This window comes from Temnothorax americanus, unplaced genomic scaffold (assembly GCF_048541705.1).
Source record: "Temnothorax americanus isolate GAGA-0224 unplaced genomic scaffold, ASM4854170v1 Scaffold69, whole genome shotgun sequence".
In the NCBI taxonomy this organism is placed as follows: domain Eukaryota; kingdom Metazoa; phylum Arthropoda; class Insecta; order Hymenoptera; family Formicidae; genus Temnothorax; species Temnothorax americanus.
The window spans coordinates 185,986-209,586 of record NW_027509791.1 but is presented as its reverse complement, the minus strand read 5'-3'; the positions used below and the strand labels follow the sequence as shown (position 1 = coordinate 209,586).

General features: G+C 42.1%; 2 protein-coding genes across 9 annotated transcripts in view; one reads left to right on the top strand and one right to left on the bottom strand.

Annotated features, from left to right (window-relative positions):
• LOC143905910 (sodium-coupled monocarboxylate transporter 1) overlaps positions 1-23,601 on the bottom strand; it is a 242,072-nt gene that overhangs the window by 103,357 nt on the left and 115,114 nt on the right. The window lies entirely within an intron of this gene.
• On the top strand, positions 16,293-17,989 carry LOC143905924 (uncharacterized). The gene is made up of 3 exons (XM_077421592.1): positions 16,293-16,413; positions 16,502-17,678; positions 17,764-17,989. The coding sequence occupies exon 2, from the start codon at positions 16,642-16,644 to the stop codon at positions 17,167-17,169; it is 528 nt and encodes a 175-aa protein (XP_077277718.1). The 5' UTR covers positions 16,293-16,413; positions 16,502-16,641; the 3' UTR covers positions 17,170-17,678; positions 17,764-17,989.

Genomic DNA, 23,601 nt, shown 5'->3' with positions numbered 1-23,601 from the left:
GAACTGCAAGTTCGTCAAGCAAATCTTCAAAATTTGACTACAAATATGACTAAAAATCAAGATTGTTTAATCAACAGCAATTAATGTTTTTATTTATATTAATATTTGAGGTAAAAAGAGAAGTAAAAAGAAAAAATGCATAAAGAAAAAATACTAATTTGTTTGAATTGTTTTTCTGTGTGATAAATTTGAAAACATGGAACAACACAAAGAGCAACAGTACAATGCTTATGACTTGACTTCTGAGAATTTGACTAGTTTCCTTAACAAACGAATTAACTCGTCCAAAACGTCTGACGGGCGATATCGTCGCGCGAGTATTTTCGTCTAAAGCAGTGAATTGGTTAAAGCATTAAAAAAATTTGAGATGCACTTTGAAAGTATTAAAAATGAAACAAATAATAATGCTGTAGATCGTCATAATGAATTGTCGAGTTGAAGCTCGGATGAAGAAATAAAAGCTGTCTATTGAAAGCGAAGAAGAACATTGCAAATTCCCAATTGACCAAATGCATTTACATTTCCATCTGTGATGTTGTTCACATACTTTGAACTTAATAGCAACTGTAGACCTAGAAAATATACTTGTCACTTACATAAAATTGTTCAATGTTCACCAAAGCGTAATAGAAAAATGTAATTCTACTTGAAAAGAAGCTAATTTGCCAAAGAGCGCTGAAATAATTTAGAATATTTTAGGGCACAGTCTAAGTAGACCCGATGGTACCAGGTGGAATAGTCTGTATGACACTATCATGAAGAATAGAGATAATTCTTTATGGACACTATAAAACAAATTTTTACAATAAAAGGAAAAAGCAGTGCTCTTCATAGAGCACTCGGTCTTAACCCTAGAACGGTACACTTGATTAACATAACTCATAGCGATTTTAAAAGTCGCGCCACTTCTATATCGTACGGGGAGGGGGTCCGGACTAGGAAGGGGAAACATTGAACTCCCTACTAACTAACTGCACCCATAATTGAGCCAGCGCATTGAAAACTGCCGAGTAGGAAGCATCGAAAGTTAGTCTCCTTTAAGAAGTGTACCGTTCTAGAGTTAAGAATATATTTCATGATTATGAGTACGACTATATAGAAAAATATTTGTCTTGCCTAAAGCCAATAGCTGAATAGCAGAAGCATTCTTCAGAGAGAAAAAAATACTATGGTATATTATATTATTATAGTATATTATTGCCAACAATCGTGATGCTTAGAAAAATACTCCAGAGATTATGACAGAAAGATTTTATGTTTTGTAAACCCATTGCTATCAATTTATTATAAAGCAAGTAAAGAAACTTTTGAAAATTTGCTGAAACTTTTTGGTTTCTGAAGCAAAAAGGGCAATTATTGCAGCACTGAGTTATCCCAGATTTAAAAATAAATAGTTCTCTTGCATCGAGTCCACCAATCAATTTCGTCTTAAAGATTTGTTTATTAATGTTTTATTCAAAGAACTTAATATGCTCTTATTATATCTGCCAGTATAAATAAAAAAAATATCGATTTTTTTATCTTGATGACTATAATACTGAAAATAATTTGTTTTCTTTGTTTAGTCAGCCTCGTACGAAAGCTTAACACTCTATATCAAGTTTTTTTGTGAATCAATCGCAAAGGCTGGAAATGCTAAATACACATCCGGAAATTTAATAGAGAGTTTAATACTTTTTTGCCGTCATTTGCACCTGTCGAAAGATTTTTTTCTTTCATAACAATGACAAATAATCCCAAATCCAATAGGCTATCGGATGAGATATTACAGAGTAATTATTAAAACAAATTATGAAAAAAATCAGTAATTGAAACATTAAAAATTGTTATTGAGGTTTTAATCTCACTAGATTATAGCGCGCGCTTCGCGCGCGCCATTTACCTAATAAAATCCCATCAGGTTATGGGCCCAGCACGCTTCTACTGCGCCAGATGTGGAGGGCATTTGTGAACGTTTTCACGAATATTTGAGTGTATGAGTTTGTCGCGACTCGAGGAATATCGTCACTGCTGTACGGTCGTGTGTGCACGCGATCGAGCGTGACGGACAGCGCGGTGTGCACGTGTACAGCGGTAGCGTTCAACCGGCGATTGTGTGAGTTCGGCCGCGTCCGTATAACGGGTGGTACACGCGTGTGAAGATAGTCGAGAGCGCAGTCGTTGTCTAAGCTTAGACCAAAGATGAGTGAGCCGACACAAGTTTCGTTTGTGCACAAGTTGAACGGTAGCAACTACAAGCTATGGAAGTTCCAAGTAGACGTTGCTCTGCGTGGAAAAGGACTGACGAGATATGTGACGGAAATCGTGCCGGTCGGTGCAACAGCGGCACAGCAAGAAACGTTTGATATCAACGATGGCAAAGCAATGTCTTTACTGATCTCGTCCCTCGAAAGCAGTAAAGCGCAAAACGTTCTGACGTGTTCAACGGCAAAGCAAATCTACGATAAACTCGGCGCAATCTATGCCAAGAGAAGTGAAGTGAGTGTTATGACATTCTACGAAGAATATTTTGCGTTAAAAATGGCCGAGGACAAATCAGTTACGACCTACGTATCCAAAGTCATGAAACTCGCCTCGGAGATTGAGGATCAGAGAGAGAAACTTTCAGACAACATAAAAATGTCAAGAATCATCAGTAGCTTGCTGCCGCGTTGCCAAAACTTCAAGACGGTGTGGTACAACATCAAGGAAGGGCGCGATCTGGACAACCTGCTGTCACGTCTACGACAAGAGGAAGACCAGTTAAATAAAACCAGTGACGCAGATGACACGGCGTTTGCCGCACAGAGAGCTGGTCAAAGGCCAAAGTCGTTCTCTAAGGACAACCGAGTTTCAATTGCCGAGCAAAAAAGGTCAACAGAGTGCCATAACTGTGGCGAAGTAGGACACTGGCATCGTGAGTGTCTACAAAAACAGAAGAAGGAAAACACGGACAAGAAACAGCCAGTTGCCTTTGTAGTGATGCCGAGTGGAATTCGAGATGTCGCTCTGAATGACATGTGGATTGTTGACTCTGGTGCGTCGCAACACATGACAAGCCGAAAAGAATGGTTTAGCGAACTGAATGAGAACTCTTCGGGGAAGTACGTTAGAGTCGCGAGTAATGAGAAGCTCCCAATCCGTGGATATGGTACGATAAGTGCGTCGATGTGGAATGGCGCAAACTGGGAAGCGTGTGTATTAGAGAATGTGCAGTATGTGCCTGGTCTCGGGCCAAACCTTTTCTCCACCGGAACAGTAACGTCACGAGGTTTTGTGATGGTTAAAAGAGAACGCGGTTGTGAGTTGCGATATTCGGATGAAAAAATTGCAGTGATCGGTGTCAAGGACAGTCTGAACCAGTATCGACTGGGGTTCCGTCTGAAAGATGAAGTAGTGGCGAACAGTGCAACAGTAGCGTCACTTCGCAGATGGCACCAAAGACTCGGGCACTTGAACGTGAGCGTAGTAAAGAACATGGTAAAGAAAAACGTTGTGGACGGTGTGTCTTTCTCAGACAAAGAAAAGTTCTTTTGTGGAGATTGCGCTGTAGGAAAGATGCATCGAGTTTCCCATCCGGCAGTGAAAGAGCGCGAATGTCAACCGGGCGAGAGACCACGCGGATGTCTGCGGCCCCATGAATGTGGTGTCAGTGGGAGGATACAGATACCTCTTAGTGTTTAAAGATGAAGGCACGAGTTTTCGCTATGTGCACTTCCTCGCGCACAAGTCCGACGTTAGTAGCAGGATCGAAAATCAGCTGAAGGCAGTGGAAGTCGTGACTGGACATAAAGTAAATTCCCTCTGAACGGACAACGGACTGGAGTTCGCTAACAAGAAAGTCGCTGAGTTGTTACGGAAAAGAGGTGTGTTGCATGAAAGAACGTCCCCGTATACGCCAGAGCAGAATGGGCGTGTGGAGCGAGAGAATCGAACAATTCAAGAGTCGGCGGCGAGGACGATGCTGCTAGCGAGTGGGCTTCAAACAAGTCTATGGCCTGAGGCGGTCCGAACACTGCCGTATATATCTTGAACAGAAACCCAAATTCCCGCAACATGAACAAGACACCTATTGAGCAATGGTTTGGTACAAAACCAGACTTGAGCCACTTGAAGATTTTTGGCACAGAAGCGTACGTAGTACACGAACCAAAGGAGCTCGGAAGAAAGAAGTGGAACCCAAGAGCCAGAAAGGCATACCTCGTAGGCTACGAGTCAACGTCAAAAAACTACAGACTGTACGATCCGATAAAAAAAAGAGTAATCGTCAGCTGTGATGTCAGATTTGATGAGGATCATACACCCGAAAGGTTGTTAGAGACGGAGCAGGCACTGACTGTTGATCTCGACGATAGAGAAGATAACAAGGGCATAGAACGGCAGAATAAGAAAGCAGCTGTAGTGGGTGATGCGACAAATGAGGACGAAAACGATGGAGCCGTAGGAACAGCTGATGAATTTGCTGACGCCGTCGAGGACCGAACCCGGGAGGAACGCTATAATTTGCGACCGTACGTTTATCAACCAGATTGGTACGAGGCTCAAGGACATTGCGCAATAATTAAGGAAGTCAACAGCTATAAAGAGGCTATGGACTTAAAAAATGCGGCCAAGTGGAAGCAGGCGATGAGCGAGGAGTTCGAAGCTCTTGAAAGAAACGAGACTTGGGAACTCGTGCCACGACCACGTGGGCAAAACATTATTACGTGCAAATGGGTGTACAAAGTAAAAAATGTGCCCGGTTCAACCGAAGCAAAAGCGAAGGCACGTTTAGTGGCAAGAGGCTTCAGCCAGCGCGAAGGAGTAGATTACGGCGAGATTTTTTCCCCTGTAGAGTCAGATACGATTCAGTGAGAATCATGCTGTGTATCGCAGCAGAAGAGGATCTGGAAATCGTCCAGTTTGACGTCAAGACAGCGTTCCTCAACGGCGAACTAAACGAGGAGGTCTTTATGGAGGTCCCAAAAGGACTCAACGTTGACATCAAGGAGCTAATATGCCGCCTGAAGAAAACTCTGTATAGCTTGAAGCAAGCTCAAAGAACATGGAACCAGATGTTCTCTGACTGTCTCAAGAAGTTCAATTTAGTAGCGAGTCAAGCAGATCCATGTGTGTTTTGTGGAACAGTTGATGGATATGAACTGTACGTGTTGCTCTACGTGGATGACGGGCTAGTGCTGTCAAGAAGCAGCGAAGTGATTCATCAGTTGCTGAGCCACATGAAGAAAAATTTCGAGTTGACAATCGGAAACTGTCGAAGATAAGAAGAGATCGTGCCAAGAAGAGGATGTGCATCAGACAGCAAACATACATCAAGAAACTGATATTGAAGTATCACCTGGTAGACGCAGTTACAGCAAGTACTCCAGCTGATGCATTGTGAAGCTCACAAAGGGACAAGATGAGAGTAAGGTGAATTTCCCATACCGTGAGGCAGTGGGATCACTACTGTATGCAGCATTAGTGTCCATACCCGATATCGCCTTTTCAATGGGAGTTGTCAGTCGCTTTCTTGAGAACCCAGGGACCGAGCAGGTGACAGCAGTTAAATGGATCTTGAGATACCTAAAAGCGACATCAGACTTTGGAATCGTATACGAGACATCGGCACCGCTGACCGGGTACACAGACGCAGACTTTGCTGGGGCAGAAGCCCGTCAATCGACAACTGGTTTTGTCTTCACCCTGGAAGGTAGACCAGTAACTTGGCGCAGTCAGAAACAAAAGAAAGTCACGCTGCCAACTACGGAAGCAGAGTATGCAGCGAGCTGCGAAAAAGCGCAAGAAGCCTACTGGATTCGCCAACTGCTCAAAAATGTCAACAAGGAGTTGGTGGGTCCGACCCCCTTACGCATTGATAACCAAAGCACCTTGAGACTGGTAAGAAATTCTGAAGTGCACGCCAGAACAAAGCATTTCGACGTGCAGTTACACTTCATTCGGAAGGCAAATAAATCAGGGACTATTGCAGTGGAATACGTGCCCAGCGACGAGCAGCTGGCAGACGTTTTTACCAAGCCGCTGACAAGAGACAAGTTTGTCAAGAACATCGAAGGCTTGAACATAGTGAATATATACGACGAGTAGGAGTGTTGAAAAATGCGCCGTATATATTCATGCGTGCAGTACATACGCGTGAGTACTGAGACTGTGCAAAATCCCTAGTCAGTGACTCTAGAGACCATCGAGCTCAGCGATTACGAGCACTGCGTTGCTCGCGCTCTCTCAAGTTTGTGGTATCACACGTGTAACTCGCACAATTTTTGCTCTACAATAGCAAGTTCTCGATATTCTTTCGCGAATTCATTTACCTAGTGAAATCCCATCAGGCCAACTTCAGAGTTTCATACCGCTTTTATAAGAGGATTAAGGATTTATAGTTAAGCTCATAAAGAAAACAATGATTGAGACATTAAAAAAGTTGTTAATAATTGAAATTTTATTATTTACTTGTTTAAAATAAGAAATAAATATTTTTACACATAATAATAAATCTTTTATTTTAACCTTTTTGCATTATTTTATTTATTTACTAGAATTTAGCCCGCGGCGTTGTCCGCATTTTTTTTTTATCAGCACCCTGATAATATTAATGAAAAATCGCGGAGAATGTCGCAGGCCGAAAGTCCACCCAGTCCTAGTCTATATCCTATATTGTTTTTGGTGCATTAAAATACACTATAGCCAAAACCTGAATAAAATCCATTCAGTAGTTTTTGGGATTCGTATGTACTACCGGAAGTTAACGTCTTTTTAAATAATCTATATATAAAATCGTTTGTATTTCATGTTAAATTTTAGCGTCATAAAAAAATTTTGATTAAATGGGGGGGGCTGAGTAAGCTGTCAATGAGTCCAACCCCTCCCCCCCCCCACACGCTAATCATAAGCAAATCTGAAAAACAAATACACAGGATTTATGCGCTCTTGCATCAAGGTAATTTCAATATTTGCGCCGCATCTTTTAAGGGACTTCCCCTTGACGCAAAAAACGTAATTGCAATAAAATTAAACAAATCGTTAAACTAACTATATACAATAAATATATGGTTAATATGCTATATCTAGATAATTTCGATTGTCGTCCTGCAGACATTATTATGTTAATGTTAATATATCAATAATATATATATATATATATATTTTTTTTTTAATATATTTTAAAAATATATTTAAAATATAAATATATTGTTATAAGAATACATTTTACATTTATTTAAATGTATTTTAAAAAATATATTTAAAGAATAGACGTATAAATCATAATATCTCAAGCATTTTCAGAATTTGTTAGATGAAATATGTAGTTACTACAGAGAGAAGTCTCTTAATGTTTGCAGCACGACAATCGAAATTATTTGGATATAGAAGCGTATAAACCATAGATTTATTGTATACAGTTAGTTTAACGATTTCCTTCATTTTATTGCAATTACGTTTTCCGCGTCAAGAGTCAAGTCCCTTAAGGATTGCAGCGCAAAAATTGAAAATGCCTTGTTATAAAAGCGCATAAATCGTGGATTTATCGTACTTAATTGGTTCAACGATCTCTTTCACTTTGAAGAAGTTGTACGATTATGTCTCTGGCGTCAACAGAGAAGTATCCCAAAGATTGCAGAGCAAAAATCGAAACTGCATTGGCACAAAAATTACTGTTTGCACCAAGAAGAAAGTCCTCTAAAAGTTGCGCAAAATCGTAATTATTTTAAAATAATACCACATAATTCGGGTAAGTATTTTACATAGTTTGGTTATGAAATTTTGGTATTTTTAACGAGTTACAAGTAAATATTACCATTTGCATTAAGAGGGAAAAGGGATGCGGCGCAATAATTAAAATTACCTTGATGTAAGAGCGCATAATTAGCGCATAAATCCTGTGTATTTGTTTTTCAGATTTGCCTTATGATTAACATGTGGGAGCCCACTAACAGCTTACTCGCCTCCCCCCCCCATTAAAAAAATTATTATTTATCTAAACGAAATGACCGCAAAATTTTTTCTGACGGATTTGAAGAGCGCATAAATAGCGCATTATTATATAATTTAATCATTAAATTTTAATTAAGTAGTAGGGTCAGCTAGGCAGACGTGGTGTTTGCTGGGAAATATGTAACATATATGTAACAACCATGTCTTACGGTAGTGTATTTGTAATATAAATATACTATTACGATTACTTTGAAAAAGAACAAAATTATAATATAGCTACAATATTGCAGCAACTTTCACGTTATATAAAATGTGATGTTGAAATAACTATTATATAATATAACTATATAACTGTGTCGACTGGGTTATTAATTTTATTTAAAAACAAATCATAAAATGTTTTCCTGCGTGGCATATCAGCCAGCAATTACTGGACACGTTGAAGGTGATATGGATAATAACCATCGGCTGAGAGTGTCTTCTATATGACTGTGGATGAAAGTTCTAACTCAACACCTTCGGGCACTTATTGATAGGTTTTGATCGAAATGTTGCAATATATAATGAATATTTTTCTTTCATTCTGCAGCGGTGCAAAAACTCCATCAGCCCGGAGCACCATATTAAATGACTTGTTTTTTTTAGTTGTCAAATGTTAAAGAGAATACTGACTTATTTGGCAATCTTCTATTCGAAAATTGCGCGGCATATTCACAAAGAGCAGAAATTAGCATTTCCGTCACACAATCTGTATAAATACCATATTGGCATATTCACTAATTGTTGGAAAGACAATTTATGTTTCAATTATAAAGATTGTAGATGGCGCTGTGCCCTATTCGTTTTTTTTTTAGTTTATCTTTGTTTTTATATAGCTTTAGTTAGCACTTCCGTTTGGTTTCCTTTCCAAGCGCCTGTAATTTACTTGTACAATAAAAGCTCACTCCTGTGTTTAATAGCTGACACGAACGCTGCTCATTTTCCTGTCCGTTATTACTAATCGAGTACATATAAGGCATGATTGTACTAGTTTATTCCACGAATGTATTAAACAAACTAACACTTATTTGATATAAATGAACGAAGCTTGTTTACAATGCAAATCCGCGTAAACATATTATCCTTTTGTTTTTTGTTTTAAAGATAAAAGTTCATGAACAGGCTTATGTCTGCACTGTAAACAAAGCTCCATTCATGTTCTGTAACATCAGAAGTCAATATCTCTTGAACGAAGCGTTTGCAGGCATACTTCCAAAGGAAAATTTGCGTTTGTTTTAAGATCCTAAACTCATTTCAAGTTTAGCCGTTTAACCCGAAAACACCCTGCATAATAAAAATCAAATATTTGTTGAAGAAACATTTTTTGAGGCAATGGATAACGTCGAAGATATTATTGAAAACCACGCGATTTTGATGCTTATAATAACATTCAAAAAGAAACAAATAGAACAATTAAATAATGTCAATATCAATCAAAATTTTTGTATTAGTTATGAGACTATTAGTTTTAATCATACATACAAGTAATTAATATTTTAAAATACAAATAATAAATGCATTTATTGAAGCATACATGCATTTACTATTTACGTCCCAATAAGTGCTTACAAACTTTCCATTGTCCTCGATTAGCAAACAAACATTAATGCTCTCGTGTGAATGCCACGCCTGTACGTGTATCGCTGTATCAATGTGGCATTTTTTTTAATAATTTTTTCCCCAAATCAACATAAGGTTAATATGCATAGGTTAATATGCAAAGGTTAAACTTCACCGATGACTATGACCTTGACATATGTTGTCAAGGTCATCATCCTGAGTGACCTTCAAAAGGTTTTAGCCGGCGGTCGTTGTTCATTAAAAAGTCATTAATGAAAAAAGTTTGAGAAATATAGCAGTTAGGAGAAATATAGCTGTTCTTCCAAAAATGTCCATGCTCCGATTTAAGTCAAACTTTGTAAATAAGTTCCTTTTACATAAAAAAGACATATACCAAAAAAATTTTTAGCGACTCAATAGTTGAAGCGGTCCAGTTGAGTCAATTGACGGTTTAGAAAAAAGTTTTGGTAAATATGCATATTAGGTCAAACCTCACCGATGACCTTGACCTTGACATATGTTGTCAAGGTCACCCTCCTGAGTGACCTTCAGAAGGTTTTAGCCGGCAGTCATTGTTTATTAAAAAGTTATAAACAAAAAATGTTTCGAAAATATAGCAGCTATTTTGAGTATTGGAAGGCATAAATGACTAATATATATGTCGAAATAGTTCACGCATACACTTTTCACGCAACCGAGGTTTACGCACATCTCCCCCTGCTTTCGGGGGAGGTGCGGTAGTCCCGAAATAGTTCACGCATACACTTTTCACGCGAACCGAGGTTCACGCACACCCCCCCCGTGCTTTCGGGGGAAGTGCGGTAGCCCCGAAATAGTTCACGCATACACTTTCCACGCGAACCGAGGTTCACGCACACCCCCCCCGTGCTTTCGGGGGAAGTGCGGTAGCCCCGAAATAGTTCACGCATACACTTTCCACGCAAACCGAGGTTCACGCACACCCCCCCGTGCTTTCGGGGGAGGTGCGGTAGTCCCGAAATAGTTCACGCATACACTTGGACAAAATACGCAAAATTTTAAGTATGCAAATTAAATACACGGGACTACCGCACCTCCCCCGAAAGCACGGGGGGGTGTGCGTGAACCTCGGTTCGCGTGGAAAGCGTATGCGTGAACTGTTTCGGGGCTACCGCACCACCCCCAAAAGTACGGGGGGGTGTGCGTGAACCTCGGTTCGCGTGGAAAGTGTATGCGTGAACTTTTCATGCGTGGAAAGTTAATATGCGAGATGCCACATGGGTTAGATGACGCGCTTTAAAAGTATTCAACTGTTTAAAGCGCGTCATCTAACCCATGTAAGTATTCTCTGCTTTAACAAAAAGACTTCAATTTATCAACAATTTACTACTTTAAATGTTGTGTTTTGGTAAAGCAGCGACTTTCTCGCAAAATAAAGTATTCTCTGCTTTAAAAAAAAACGTAATATTAGTCATTTATGCCTTCCAATACTCAAAATATCTGCTATATTTTTCAAACTTTTTTTGTTTATAACTTTTTAATAAACAATGACCGCCGGCTAAAACCTTCTGAAGGTCACTCAGGAGGGTGACCTTGACAACATATGTCAAGGTCAAGGTCATCGATGAGGTTTGACCTAATATGCATATTTACCAAAGTTTTTTATTAGATCATTAAAAAATCTGTATTAGGTATTTTATTCTCCATACGCTACTATTGTATAAAACGTATAGTAAAAGTATCATATTATGCATCTTTATATTTTAATTAACTAAAAACGAAACACTTTTTTGCCAGTGCCAACTTGAAAACTTGTGGTATTGCGCATTATTTTAATTTAAAAATGGCATGAATATATGTTTTGCCGTTGATAGAATGAAATAATGATTATTACTGGTAACTCCCTTGATAATTAGATAAGCTGTCGATTTTTTAATAATTTTCCGTCGATTATATTAAATACGATTGAAACTTGACAACGTTGCACTTTTATGAGGTTGGTAGCAGTGCTCGCCTCTGTGTTGAGCCACATAGCGGCTGTTGCTAAACGTGAACATGCCCGCGAAAGGTGATTGTGTTTGTGACAGAAACGGAAAGTTTTCTACGAAAAGGAAGCTCCAGTAGAAGGAAAATCTCAAAAACGCGTGTAAGAGACGTAAAATACAGAACGAAGATTCGAAAGACTCTATTGTCGATGGGCGTCGTGTCGTCGAAATTAGAAAACAACCTAGCTTCGAAGCGCGGATCTAGCTCGCGGCGGGCCTGGGTTCGAAGGAGGTGCGGAGAAGCAAACGGGTGGCGAGGTTAGCAAAATGAAGGCGTGTTTTGGTTAACAGAAAATAGCAAAGTTTTATTCTCTAACAATATACATTCGCGACATTTACAACGGGCCAATACGTATGTACTGCTTTAGCTGAATTTGCTCGCACGTGTCCGCGCGGCTTCCGACGGTTGGGCGTGCGTGTGAGGCGACGTTGGTTTGGTCGCGGGCGGCGCGGGGCAACCCGCGGTATGTGCGGGGCAGAGCCGGTGCTTTCGGTAGTCTCGTGGACCGAATCGCGTGGTGGTAGGTATCGGTACGAGCGGCGCCGGTTTCTCGCAAAAATGCTCGCCTCCCATAACATCCGACACGTATACGCACCGGTTCACGCGCTGCATTGCAACCCGGTCGAGCGAACAAACCGGGTTGTAAAAACAATGATTTCGCAATACGTCGACCGAAATCACCGTAATTGGGATGAACGCATCCCCAAACTCCAATTCGCGTATAATACGGCCCGCCACGAAACCACCGGCTACACTCCCGCGTATCTCACATTCGGCCGAGAACCAATCACCCCTCTCAACCGGGAGACCGCTCCCAGCACCGCGGCCGCTCCGCCGGACGAAACGCGCCGACACCTCGAGGAGGCTTACGAACTCGTAAGAGTACACCTGGCGCGCGACTTCCAGAGACAGGAAAAATATTACAATTTACGACGCCGTTAGTGAGCACCGAAGGTCGGGGAGTGGGTATGGAAACGCGATACCCACTCTCCAACAAAGCCGCCGCGTTTAACGCCAAGTTGGCACCGAAGTTCCGCGGGCCCCTTGAGGTACGCCGAATTGTATCACCGGTAATCGTCGATCTCCGCGACAGAAGCGGCAAGTGGAGCCGCCATATCCACGTACAAGATTTAAAACCCGCGCCCGCCGCTCCCGCGCCCGCCGCTCCCGCGCCCGCCGCTCCCGCGCCCGACGACAACGAAGAGGGCAATGACACCGAAACCGACGCGGGCGAAAACAACGAGTATAACAGCGAAGATAGCGACGATACCGACACGGAAATCAACAACGATAATAATAAAGAAGTTTAGAAACAAACGATGGCCCCACGCGGAAAATTATCAACACTGAAATACCGGAGCCGAGAAAGAAAAACCCACAGACGAGCCATGGAGACCGACCAGAGCAATTCGACGGAGAGCGATATCCTCGCAGAGATCGAAAAGATCCTGGCAGAGCCAGTAGAATACGATCCGGTCTGCCCAGGATTCGGCGCGACCTGGACGATGATCTTTGCCCCAGGCTCCGCCGCCACCGCCGCCATCCTCGCAAAACCCGCAGTCGCGCCGCCGACACGAAAACCCGTGCCGACGATCGGCTGTAAGGTACAGCGCTCGGACGAGCAACAACGGCGAAAACTGGAATGGCTTACCACCCCGCCACCGCCACTGAGCCAGACGAGGCCACAATCCGCACCTACGATCGTCCGCATCGAAAAGACGAACGTGGACCTCGCAGCCATACGGGACTGTCTAACGACCAAGCCCCGGGCATCGCCATCAACACCGGCCAACCACCCGCCGGCGTCGGCAAAACCTCCGAGACCGATAACCGACCCAGTGCAACCGAAACCAGCCACGGCAGAAAGTCCCGCGCCGCGCCAACCGCAACCACCTCCGGCCGAGGTCCAACCCTTGCGGGCCGAAGGGACAAAGCCGCCACCTTTAATCCCGGTAGAAGTGGAAGACGGACATATTATTTGGGTGCCACACTACCACGCTCACGTGTCACGCCAGCACAAGACAAGGTCCTGAGGAAAGAGATGGCATATCCGGTTCAACAACACCGGCACCGTACGCACGATCCGAGAGATCAAACCTAAAACCTAGAGCGCCGAATTCGCGCTTTCCAAAAAGGGGAGTGATGTAACGATGCACCCCCGAACATGCATCGTTCCGGCGTAAATTTCTCGCCGAAGCCACCCCGCCGACCACCCGCGGGGTGAAGACCGGGCACGGTGTGCCCATTTTTTAAATCATAGACCATAGCGTTAGGAAGTCCGCGAACGGACTCACCGCCTCGACGCGCCGAGCGGTGCCGAAGACCGCCGAAGACCGCCGAGCGCGATCGCGGCGTCGGGACGCCGCAGTCACCGATCGCTCCGCCGCACCGCCTCGGCGCTCGCGATTACCGTCGCTACACCCACCACGCCGCGACGCCGTCGCGACGCGTATATAAGCCCGGCGTTGCTGGCACAAGGCGCGATTCCCGATCATCCGTCTTCCCGACAGCACCGATCCTGAATTCCCGCACTAAGCCAGTCCGAACGTAAGGTAGAGCGCCTCCGGCATTCTCTGTCTTCGCCGAGTGTGTCTCGGCTAACGACCAGCTTTTCGCAGTTATCCGAATCACCCGAAGCTGTCCGGATAAGAAGGTAGAGCGCCTCCGGCATCCTCTGTCTTCGCCGAGTGCGTCTCGGCTAAGGACCCGCTTCTCTCTATTATCCAAATCATCCGAAGCCTGTCCGGACAAGAAGGTAGAGCGCCTCCGGCATTCTCTGTCTTCGCCGAGTGTGTCTCGGCCGACGACCCGCTTCAGCCGCGTTATCCACGCTTCGCGATCCATATTGCCGCTGCGCTTCGCGCCATTTTTCCGTGCTCCGGGCCGCGCTGACCGGGAAACCGGCGCCACCCGTACCGATACCTACCACCACGCGATTCGGTCCACGAGGCTACCGAAAGCACCGGCTCCGTCCTGCGCATACCACGGGTTGCCCCGCGCCGCCCGCGATCAAACCAACGTCGCCCCACACGCACGCCCAACCGTCGGAAACCGCGCGGACACGTGCGAGCGAATCCAGCTAAAGCAGTGCATACGTATTGGCCCGTTGTAAATGTCGCGAATGTATGTTGTTAGAGAATAAAACTTTGCTATTTTCTGTTAACCGAAACACGCCTTCATTTTGCTAACCTTGCCACCCGTCTGCTTCTCCGCACCTCCTTCGAACACAGGCCCGCCGCGAGCTAGATCCGCGCTTCGAAGCCAGGTTATTTTAGACTCTATTGTCGATGGGCGTCGTGTCGTCGAAATTAAAATGTTAGCAGAAGAAATGTGGTGCCCGGCTTGTGACGCTCCACTATCGTTTCGGTATGTTAAAAACAAAAATGTCATCGGCCTTGCCAGTGTCTTTCGTGTGAGATGTCACACGTGTCTCTTGCTTCATGAAGTTCGATCGAGTAAATGCTACAAAAAGCGTGAGGACGGCAATTGCACTCAATACGACGTGAATGCTAAAAGTGCTCTCGGTAAGAAACATAAAAAAAAAAAAAACAGATTTATCTTGTGTGCGCATTGTTATCTACTCTCGAAATTATGTTTTAGCTATGATTTACGCAGGCATTGGTTATACACACATGAACACGATTTTGTCGATACTTAATATTCCTATCATTAGTAACACATTGCTTAAGCGGAATGAACGGTATGTAGGCAAATCGCTGGAAGACTTAGCACGTGAAAGTTGCAGAGAAGCTTTGAGACTCGAAAAGGATTTGTTTTTAGCTGACATGTCGTAAGAAAACTTTAATTCTTATTTATTACTATTTTTATGTGCTACGTTACTTTGTGAAAAAGCGTAAAGAATCTGATAACAAATTATTGTGAAAAATATTATATCACATATGCAATTGACAGCGCAGAAGCAAAAGCTCATCTGCGTTGCACTAATGCAATTAAAACAGAAAAAAATAAATAAAAGTTCACTTCCCCATTGAGAACTATTTTACACTAATTATTGAATAAATTTAATAAATGAACGTGAATTTATTTCAGGGTTTTTAGAACTTGTAGATGCTTCATGTAATATCTGTGCCTATGAAAACTGATCAGAATCGAACCAAGGACCCGAAAAGCAGTACCACTGAAAACATCGTGGCAGTTAAAAATGTATTGAGTAATGAGTAGCTGTAGCATAGTGTAATGATGAAAGTGTTGGTCGTTGTTGCTAACTGGATGCCTTTTACTTATTATATCGGATGAATATTAAATATTAGATCATGGGACCTCATTATGGATGTATAGTTATCGTAATTTGTCTCGTATACTTTGCTGTATGTTGCTTCTTGATTTCGCTTTCAGGGTTTCCAGACTCGTAACGTAGAATTCGTTAATAAAGTTGGTACAATTTTTTTACTTATTTTCTGCTTTATATTTGGATGCGTTAATAATTTTTCTGATGGTAAATATTTGAAGTAATTGTTTTGTCTTAAATATTTCACACCCAAATCTCGAACATCTTGTTTATTTGCTTAAAATCTGATTGTATGACTCTCTTTAATTTCCACGAATATGTTGTAGCTGTTATATTATTTTCTCGCTTTATTAGAACGGCCGATTATTTTGTATTCATTTTACTAGGTGCTTCAACGTTCCTATAATTTTCGGAAGGACTTTTCCTATCCCAGAATGCTCAATAATAGAACTGAATAGATTTGTGTATGCTTTTACTTGTATAATTCGAATTTATTATCTGTTTCATATCCACTAGATCAAACGATTTGGAAAGCCCAGAAAATCAAAATTCTATAGTGAAGTTGAAAGCTGCATACGACACCGGATGGCAAAAGAAAGGGTCGGGTCGAAGCTATAATAGTCATACTGGTAAATCTGCAATATTGCTGATATATAATTTATAGCACTATTATTTTTTCTCTGGTTCGTAGCTATTTGTGTTATATATGTGTTTCAGCTCATGGCATCGGGATCGGATCCAAGAATAAATTAGTTATCGGCTATGCAACTAGAAATAAACGGTGTATCTTCTGTGAGAAGAGTCACCCACCGGAAGATCATGACTGTCGACTGAATCACACTGGCAGTTCAAGATCTATGGAAGTCTCGATGGCTGTGGAAATTTTCGCGAAGAATCCAATGTTTAAGGAGGAGAGCGTTGTGATTGGTACGATCATCGGTGATGACGATTCATCTACTATAGCCCAATTTCGACGCAAATCAGAACATCCAGTTGAAAAGGAGTCGGATAAAAATCACGCTGTCTGCACCCTTAGTAAAGCACTGTGGGCTCTGAAGATCCCGAGTAAAGTAATTGATTACATCAAGTATTGCTTTGGTTGCGTACTCGAAAAAAGTAAAGATAATGAGGAAGCCGTCAGGACTGGTCTTCTAAACATAGTTCCACACGCCTTCGACGACCATTCGAACTGTGGAACCTGTTGTGGATACAATAAACATCCAACTACATATTCGCACAAGATCTTACTCGGAGGTAAAGGTCTAACCGATGAGAAAAGCTTCGCTAACGGATGTGTTGCGAAAGTTTGCTGCCAATGCGAAACGTCTCGCGCCATGTGGCTCAACTCAAGGGAACGAATCATTTCACAATATATCCCTCAGTAAAACGATTAAACGCAACCACTACGGAGGATCTGAGTCGAATGACTTTCGCGTGGCGTCTGCTGTCTGCCAAAAGAATTGTGGCACTTCGTACGTAATATCAGTTAATACGAAATTAAACCTCTCACCGGGTAAACATACTGAGAAGTATCGAGCTCAAAAAGATAAACTGAGAGCGGCGCAAGCACTTTCTGCTAAAACTGTAGAGAAGAAACGTTGACGCCGACAACTATTTCAGCAACGTCACCATACAAACACGAGGGCAGAAAATAAAGAAAGCATTACTTATTCTTCAGGATGTGGTTTCAATACGTTTGTGGAACTCGATAATAGCTCGATTCAAAATACTCCAATTCCGAGCACCAGTGCCTTAGCGTTTTTCGATCTAGAAACAACAGGGCTATCGAAAACATCCGAAATCGTCCAAGTCTCCGCCAAACTCGGTTTGCAAGAATTCAACGCTTTCATTGTGCCCTCACATGGCTTTTCACCGAGTGCGTCTCTCGTGACAGGTATAATTTGTGTTGACGATATTCTTTAGTAGTAAAAAAACAAGGGTTTTTTAAATAATAATGGAATCGCTTTTATCTCCCCTAGGGTTGAGTGCGGATGATGGAGAATTGTTTCGAAATGGGGAAAAGATGAAAACCATGCCGCGCAGGCTGACCTTGAAATCTTTCATCAACTTCTTGACACCTGGTCCTGTAATCCTCATTGCCCATAATGGCGGACGTTTTGATGCCCTTATGCTGTTGAACGAGTTGAGATCTCTGGGATTGTTGCAAGACTTTCAATCAGTGTGTTTGGATTCTGCGATACCCTGCCTCTTTTAAAGAAAAAACTACCAGAAAAAATAAAAGCTAAAAAGTCCTTTCGTCAATCGGTTTTGGCTGAGGATTTAGTGGGGAGCGGGGCTGCCGATGGTGCTCATGATAGTTTAGTAGACGTTAGGATGCTGGCCAATATAATTGAGTCTGTTGGCATCAACAACGAAGAATTACGATCCAATTCCGTCATTGTACACTCGGTACTTATGGCACAGGTGGAAGCTGCTAAAACTAAAGTGAACAAGTATGGTTTGGATTGCCTGAAGGGAGGTTTATCCACAGAAATGCTTACGAAAATGGCGAAGGCTAGTGTAACTATCGACTCTCTAAAGAAATGTATTCTGATGGTGGCAAAAACGCGGTTACTATGCTTTTAGGAGAAGATGTAAACGGCCGCCCTCGCGTTACAAAAAATAAGAAGATTTTGCTTAGTTTAATTACAGAGATTAAGAAATTACTATCGTAGCCACTGTCAATGTTCATCTTTTGTTAGTATATCGAAATGTGATAGTAGAGTTTATGACAGTCAACCGTTATAAAATAACGATCCTCATGTAACTGAATAGTTATTATAATGAGATTTCTATATACTATATATGTAAAACATTAATGTTATTATACTAATAAAAGGATTGTTGCAAAATGTAAATATTCTATTTTTATTGGCATTTAAATATAGCATGCCCAAAATATTATAAAAATTAATTAAAAAGAAAATGAAAAAAATCTCATAAACGAATAAAATTCCACAATATCTCACAATTTGACTAAAAACAACAGTATTCCTTTTGTATAACACTAATTCAGTGTGCAAGATAATGTAAATAAGGTTTAAGGCCTAAGCAGAATGGCTGTCTTATAACCTTAAGACAGTGTTTTATGCCTTAAGTCTCTTGTCTTATGTAACGCACAATACTGTGTTAATGTTTTCTGTCCTGTGTAGTTATACGTCGCGTATACTACACAAGACAGGAAACATTAACACAGTATTGTGCGTTACATAAGACAAAGACTTAAGGCATAAAACACTGCCTTAAGGTTATAAGACAGCCATTCTGCTTAAGCCCTTAGAGATTCTAAATGACCCAAGTTATAATGCCGGTTAAATTTCTGTCATTCTGGGTAAGGTTAGGTTGCCAACGCTGCGTTGCCACATCTATCTACTCGCAAACTATCAACTGCTGATTCAGTCTAATTTCGATCGCTTTAATTCGTAATATATTTGTTATTATGTGGTGAATACGTGTTTTTTTTCGTTCTAAATGTTCGCATTAATTTACTGTACGCGTAGGCACGTTTTTTGAGCGTTTATCTTTACTAAATATTAAAGAAAATTGGAATCGATCATCGCCGCCAACGCTTTCTCCATATAACCCCATGTAAAACAACGCATTTTTGGAATTTAATATTTCAACTCCTGGATGGTCAGTAAATCTGAAATTTATTCCACACATGCGGTAGATCCTATACTATCATATATATTTTTTACAAACAAAAATCTTTGATTGACCAAACTGTTTCAACCTCCTTAAGTAACTTTTTTAACATTTTTAACCTACTGCCTCTATGCATACACTTTCCACGCGAGACAAGTTGCCACATAGGTTTAGAACTTTCTACGCGTGGAAAGTCCACGCATGTACTTTGCAAGGCACAATATGTATCTAGTTTAACGGTAGTAGAGCCCCCCGCAGAGGGGGTGGAACCTACTCCCTCCACGCATACACTTTCACGCGAGACGAGTTGCCACATAAGTTTACAACGTTTCTGATTTTGTGAAGTTTCGCCAGTGATGTTTATGTTATGACTTTGATGGGTATGACTTTACGGTTGTTTACATTACTTGCGAGCTGTTTTGGTTTGTAATATACTGAGTTAGTTCTAAGTGTATATGCGTGGAGGCAGTAAATTAAAAATGTTTAAAAAATTACTTAACTTTTAAGTCGCTAAAAATCCTTTGGTATATGTCTTTTTTATCTAAAAGATCGAAATCTATATTTACAAAGTTTGACCTAAATCTGAGCATAGACGTTTTCGGAAGCTTTGCCAGCAGTTATTTTGAGTTTTGAACGGCATAAACGACTAATATGTATATGAAAATAGTACATATGTGAACAAAGAAAAATCAAGTTTAGACAGCATTGTACTTTTCACGCAAAACGAAGTTTACCCTACCTCACCTCACCCCTGCTTACAGGGCGAAATGAGGTATATTATTGTACAGTTCAGGTTTTCAACTTTTCTACGCAAAAGGAGGTCCACCCCCTCTTCCTGGTTGCAAGGGAGGGGTGTAGCCTCTCCCCCTCCTATATGTGTACTGTTTATTCACATATATCAGCAAATTATTTCCTTTAGCACTAACACAAACTGTTATATATTTTCAACTTTTTTGTTCATAACCTTTTAATAAACAACGACATGAGCCGGGTAAAACCTTTTGAAAGTCACTCAGGATAATGACCTTGACAACATATGTCAAGGCCAGTCAAGGTCAAAGTCATCGGTGAGGTTTGACCTTTTATGCATAACCCAACATAGTCTTAAGCTCATATCACACATAGATTGGGATTGACATTGGATTAAAATTTAATCAACCAGAATAAAGAAAGCTAACCTAAAATTAATAAACTGTACTATACTCTAGTATGAGCATTCGCCTACGAGGACAATGAAAAGTTAACAGGAGCAATATACCTAGAAGAGTAAAAAATCAATTTTATAATTATTATAATATTAATATTTTCGTAAAATATGGTATCTTAAGAAAATTTTCCCAAAGTTCAAAGTAAAAATTCGAATAAATAAAAAAGTTATAGCGCTTTAAGTAAGTAAATGCACGGCATGGTATAGCGTGCACGCATATGTATATGTATATACACATATATGATTACACAAACTAAACACAGTAGAGTTCCGATGACTATCATTGACTATAGAATACATAAACGAAGCCTTTTACGAGGGGAAGATGATTTTAGCAGTAAGAGAGATACAGAATAATTCTAAACAACCCTATTGTCCCACAAATGTCGGATTTCTAGTTCCAAGATGACATAGTCATAGTCATTTTTTACCGTGACTTGACCTTCAACAGCCTTGGTGATAAAGACATCATCGTTGTCTCTCAAATTTTTTGCATTCAGTAAACTTGTTTAAAATATGACGATCTATGTAGTTGACATGTTTGTAGTTTCCCAAAAATTTCTACAAAGAATTAGCTATCGAGCGTCGGACTCCACCTACAGCATTTTTCGGAATTTTATAAATGTTAACTTCAAAATTTTTAATTGTTTCTAAGACGAAACAAATGCAATTTCTTCTGTCAAATTGATTGAATGGTAATTGTTTGGGCGTCGCTTTCCGACGGTCGCCCTGGATCTGGATTCCGCTCAGATGAGTTGAGCGAGAAGCGTGTGTAACGCGAGTCGTAAATTCGCGGGAGGAATGAGGATTAAAGCACTCGGAACACAGATTGCACAAAGAAATATATATTCTTTATTTCAAGAACGGAAAAGACGCGAGGGGGAACAACTGATCGTGCGCCGCGGATTCGGAAATCTTCTGAGTCGTTCGTACTTTTCTGCCAGGTATCGCGAACGGAATTCTTGTCTCGGCTTCTCGTGTCGAAGCCTCTCGCGGAGCGGAGATCTTGTACGCGTCGAACGAATCTTGAGCGCGCGGCAGAAGAACGATCGCGAGCGGAGCACAACCGGAAGTTTTCGGACCCCTCGCTAAGTAGTACACTTAATGAAGAAATATAAATAACTTAGATCCGCACTTTGAGACGAAACGAGCGAGTAGCGATTCAAGCAGCGATTTAAGAGGGAGAGAGCCGTGCTGTCTTTAGACGAGGATTGATACGCGACGACTTTTCGGCTATGAGTTCTGGCCCACGACTTGAGGCTAGGAATCCTCAGCAACGACTGACTGTCCGGCGAGCGAATTCGCCGTTTACTCAAAAGGGTTGTTTTTCAGGAACAAACGCGCGATGAGAGCTGAATCGCTATTCGTCCGTATGGTCACATCACGCGTCACAACAGCCGTTTCCGTGCTTCGACAAATAAGGGAGCACTCTCGTAACGCGTGATCGCGATCGATGGGCTTTGAGGGCGCGGGGATCGCGGGGAACGTATGTTTCGTACAAGTTCGACCGAGCTCGAACCACATAAACATCGGTATTTCTCGATGTTAAATATAATAATGTTTTCGAGCCGATGTTTCGCGTAGGAAAGTTCGACGGATCTCGAACATACCGTCCGCCTCGGAACGATAGTTTCGAAATAATGCGCGATAATAGAAAAACATAAAACATCAGCGCGAGAAGTTTACAGAGACATACAGAAAATTAAAGGGGCAACGCCGCCCGCCGTGGAATAACATAGACGAATTGCTTTAACTAGCTTAGATTATAATACTTAGATCTAACGCGCGTCTCGCCTTGATGCAAGAAGTATGATTAATCGCTCGTCGCCTCGCTGTTGACCGGTAAAACGCATAGATTTACGATTGGCCTTTGGTATTCGGAAGTGGCCATTTTCACGGTCACTACGCGCGTGAAACCGTCGGGCCCGGGATGGCATTGCGTTATGCGGCCGAGCTCCCATTTGCACGGGGGCAACGTGGGATTGCGCAAGAGGACGAGTTGTCCGAGACCGATCGGCGGCTTGACCGTTCGCCATTTTGCTCGTTGTTGTAGAGTGTTCACGTAGTCGTTACTCCACATTTTCCAGAATTTTTCGGTAATGTGTCGGACTAGTTGCCATCGCGACAAACGATTCTCGTTTAGATCGAGCAAAGATGGTTCCGGGTTGACCGTGAGAGCGGATCCGACCAAAAAATGACCGGGGGTGAGACATTCGTAATCATCGAGGGTGTCGGCGAGAGGAACGATCGGTCGAGAATTCAGACTCGCTTCGATTCTACACAATAAGGTCGAGAATTCTTCGAAGGTTAAAGTGTGAGTCCCTAAGACGCGACGCAAATGAGTTTTGACACTCCGCACGCCCGCCTCCCATAGCCCGCCGAAATGCGGGGCTGAAGGGGGGAGGAAATTCCACGTAATGTTATCTGACGCGGTTAAATTTAGAAAATTTGGGTCTTGAACGGCGAATTTATACGCTCGATGCATTTCTCGGTCTGCCCCGACGAAGGTAGTTCCGTTATTGAAATACATACATTGCGGAAGGCCGCGACGAGCGCAGAACCGGGAATAAGCGTTTAGAAACGCGGGAGTGGAGTAATCTCCAACCAACTCTAGGTGGATGGCCTTCGTCGCGAGACAAACAAATAAGACTATGTACGCCTTGCGGGAGGTAATACCGCGATCGGAGGAAGCGCGAATAAGAACTGGTCCCGCATAATCCACACCGCAGTGCAGAAAACTGCGAATTGTCGAGGTTACGCGTGGCTCGGGCAGATTGCCTATGATTTGAGTAGGAACTGCCGCTCGCTCGCGCGTGCATGTAACGCAATTATGTATAACCGCTTTGACTATGTTGCGCGCGCGAATGATCCAGAAGTCGCGACGGAGAATATTCAAAGTGAGCTGAGGTCCTGCGTGCAGGGCTCGTAAGTGAGCTTGATTTACGAGGAGCTTGACTAGGGGGTG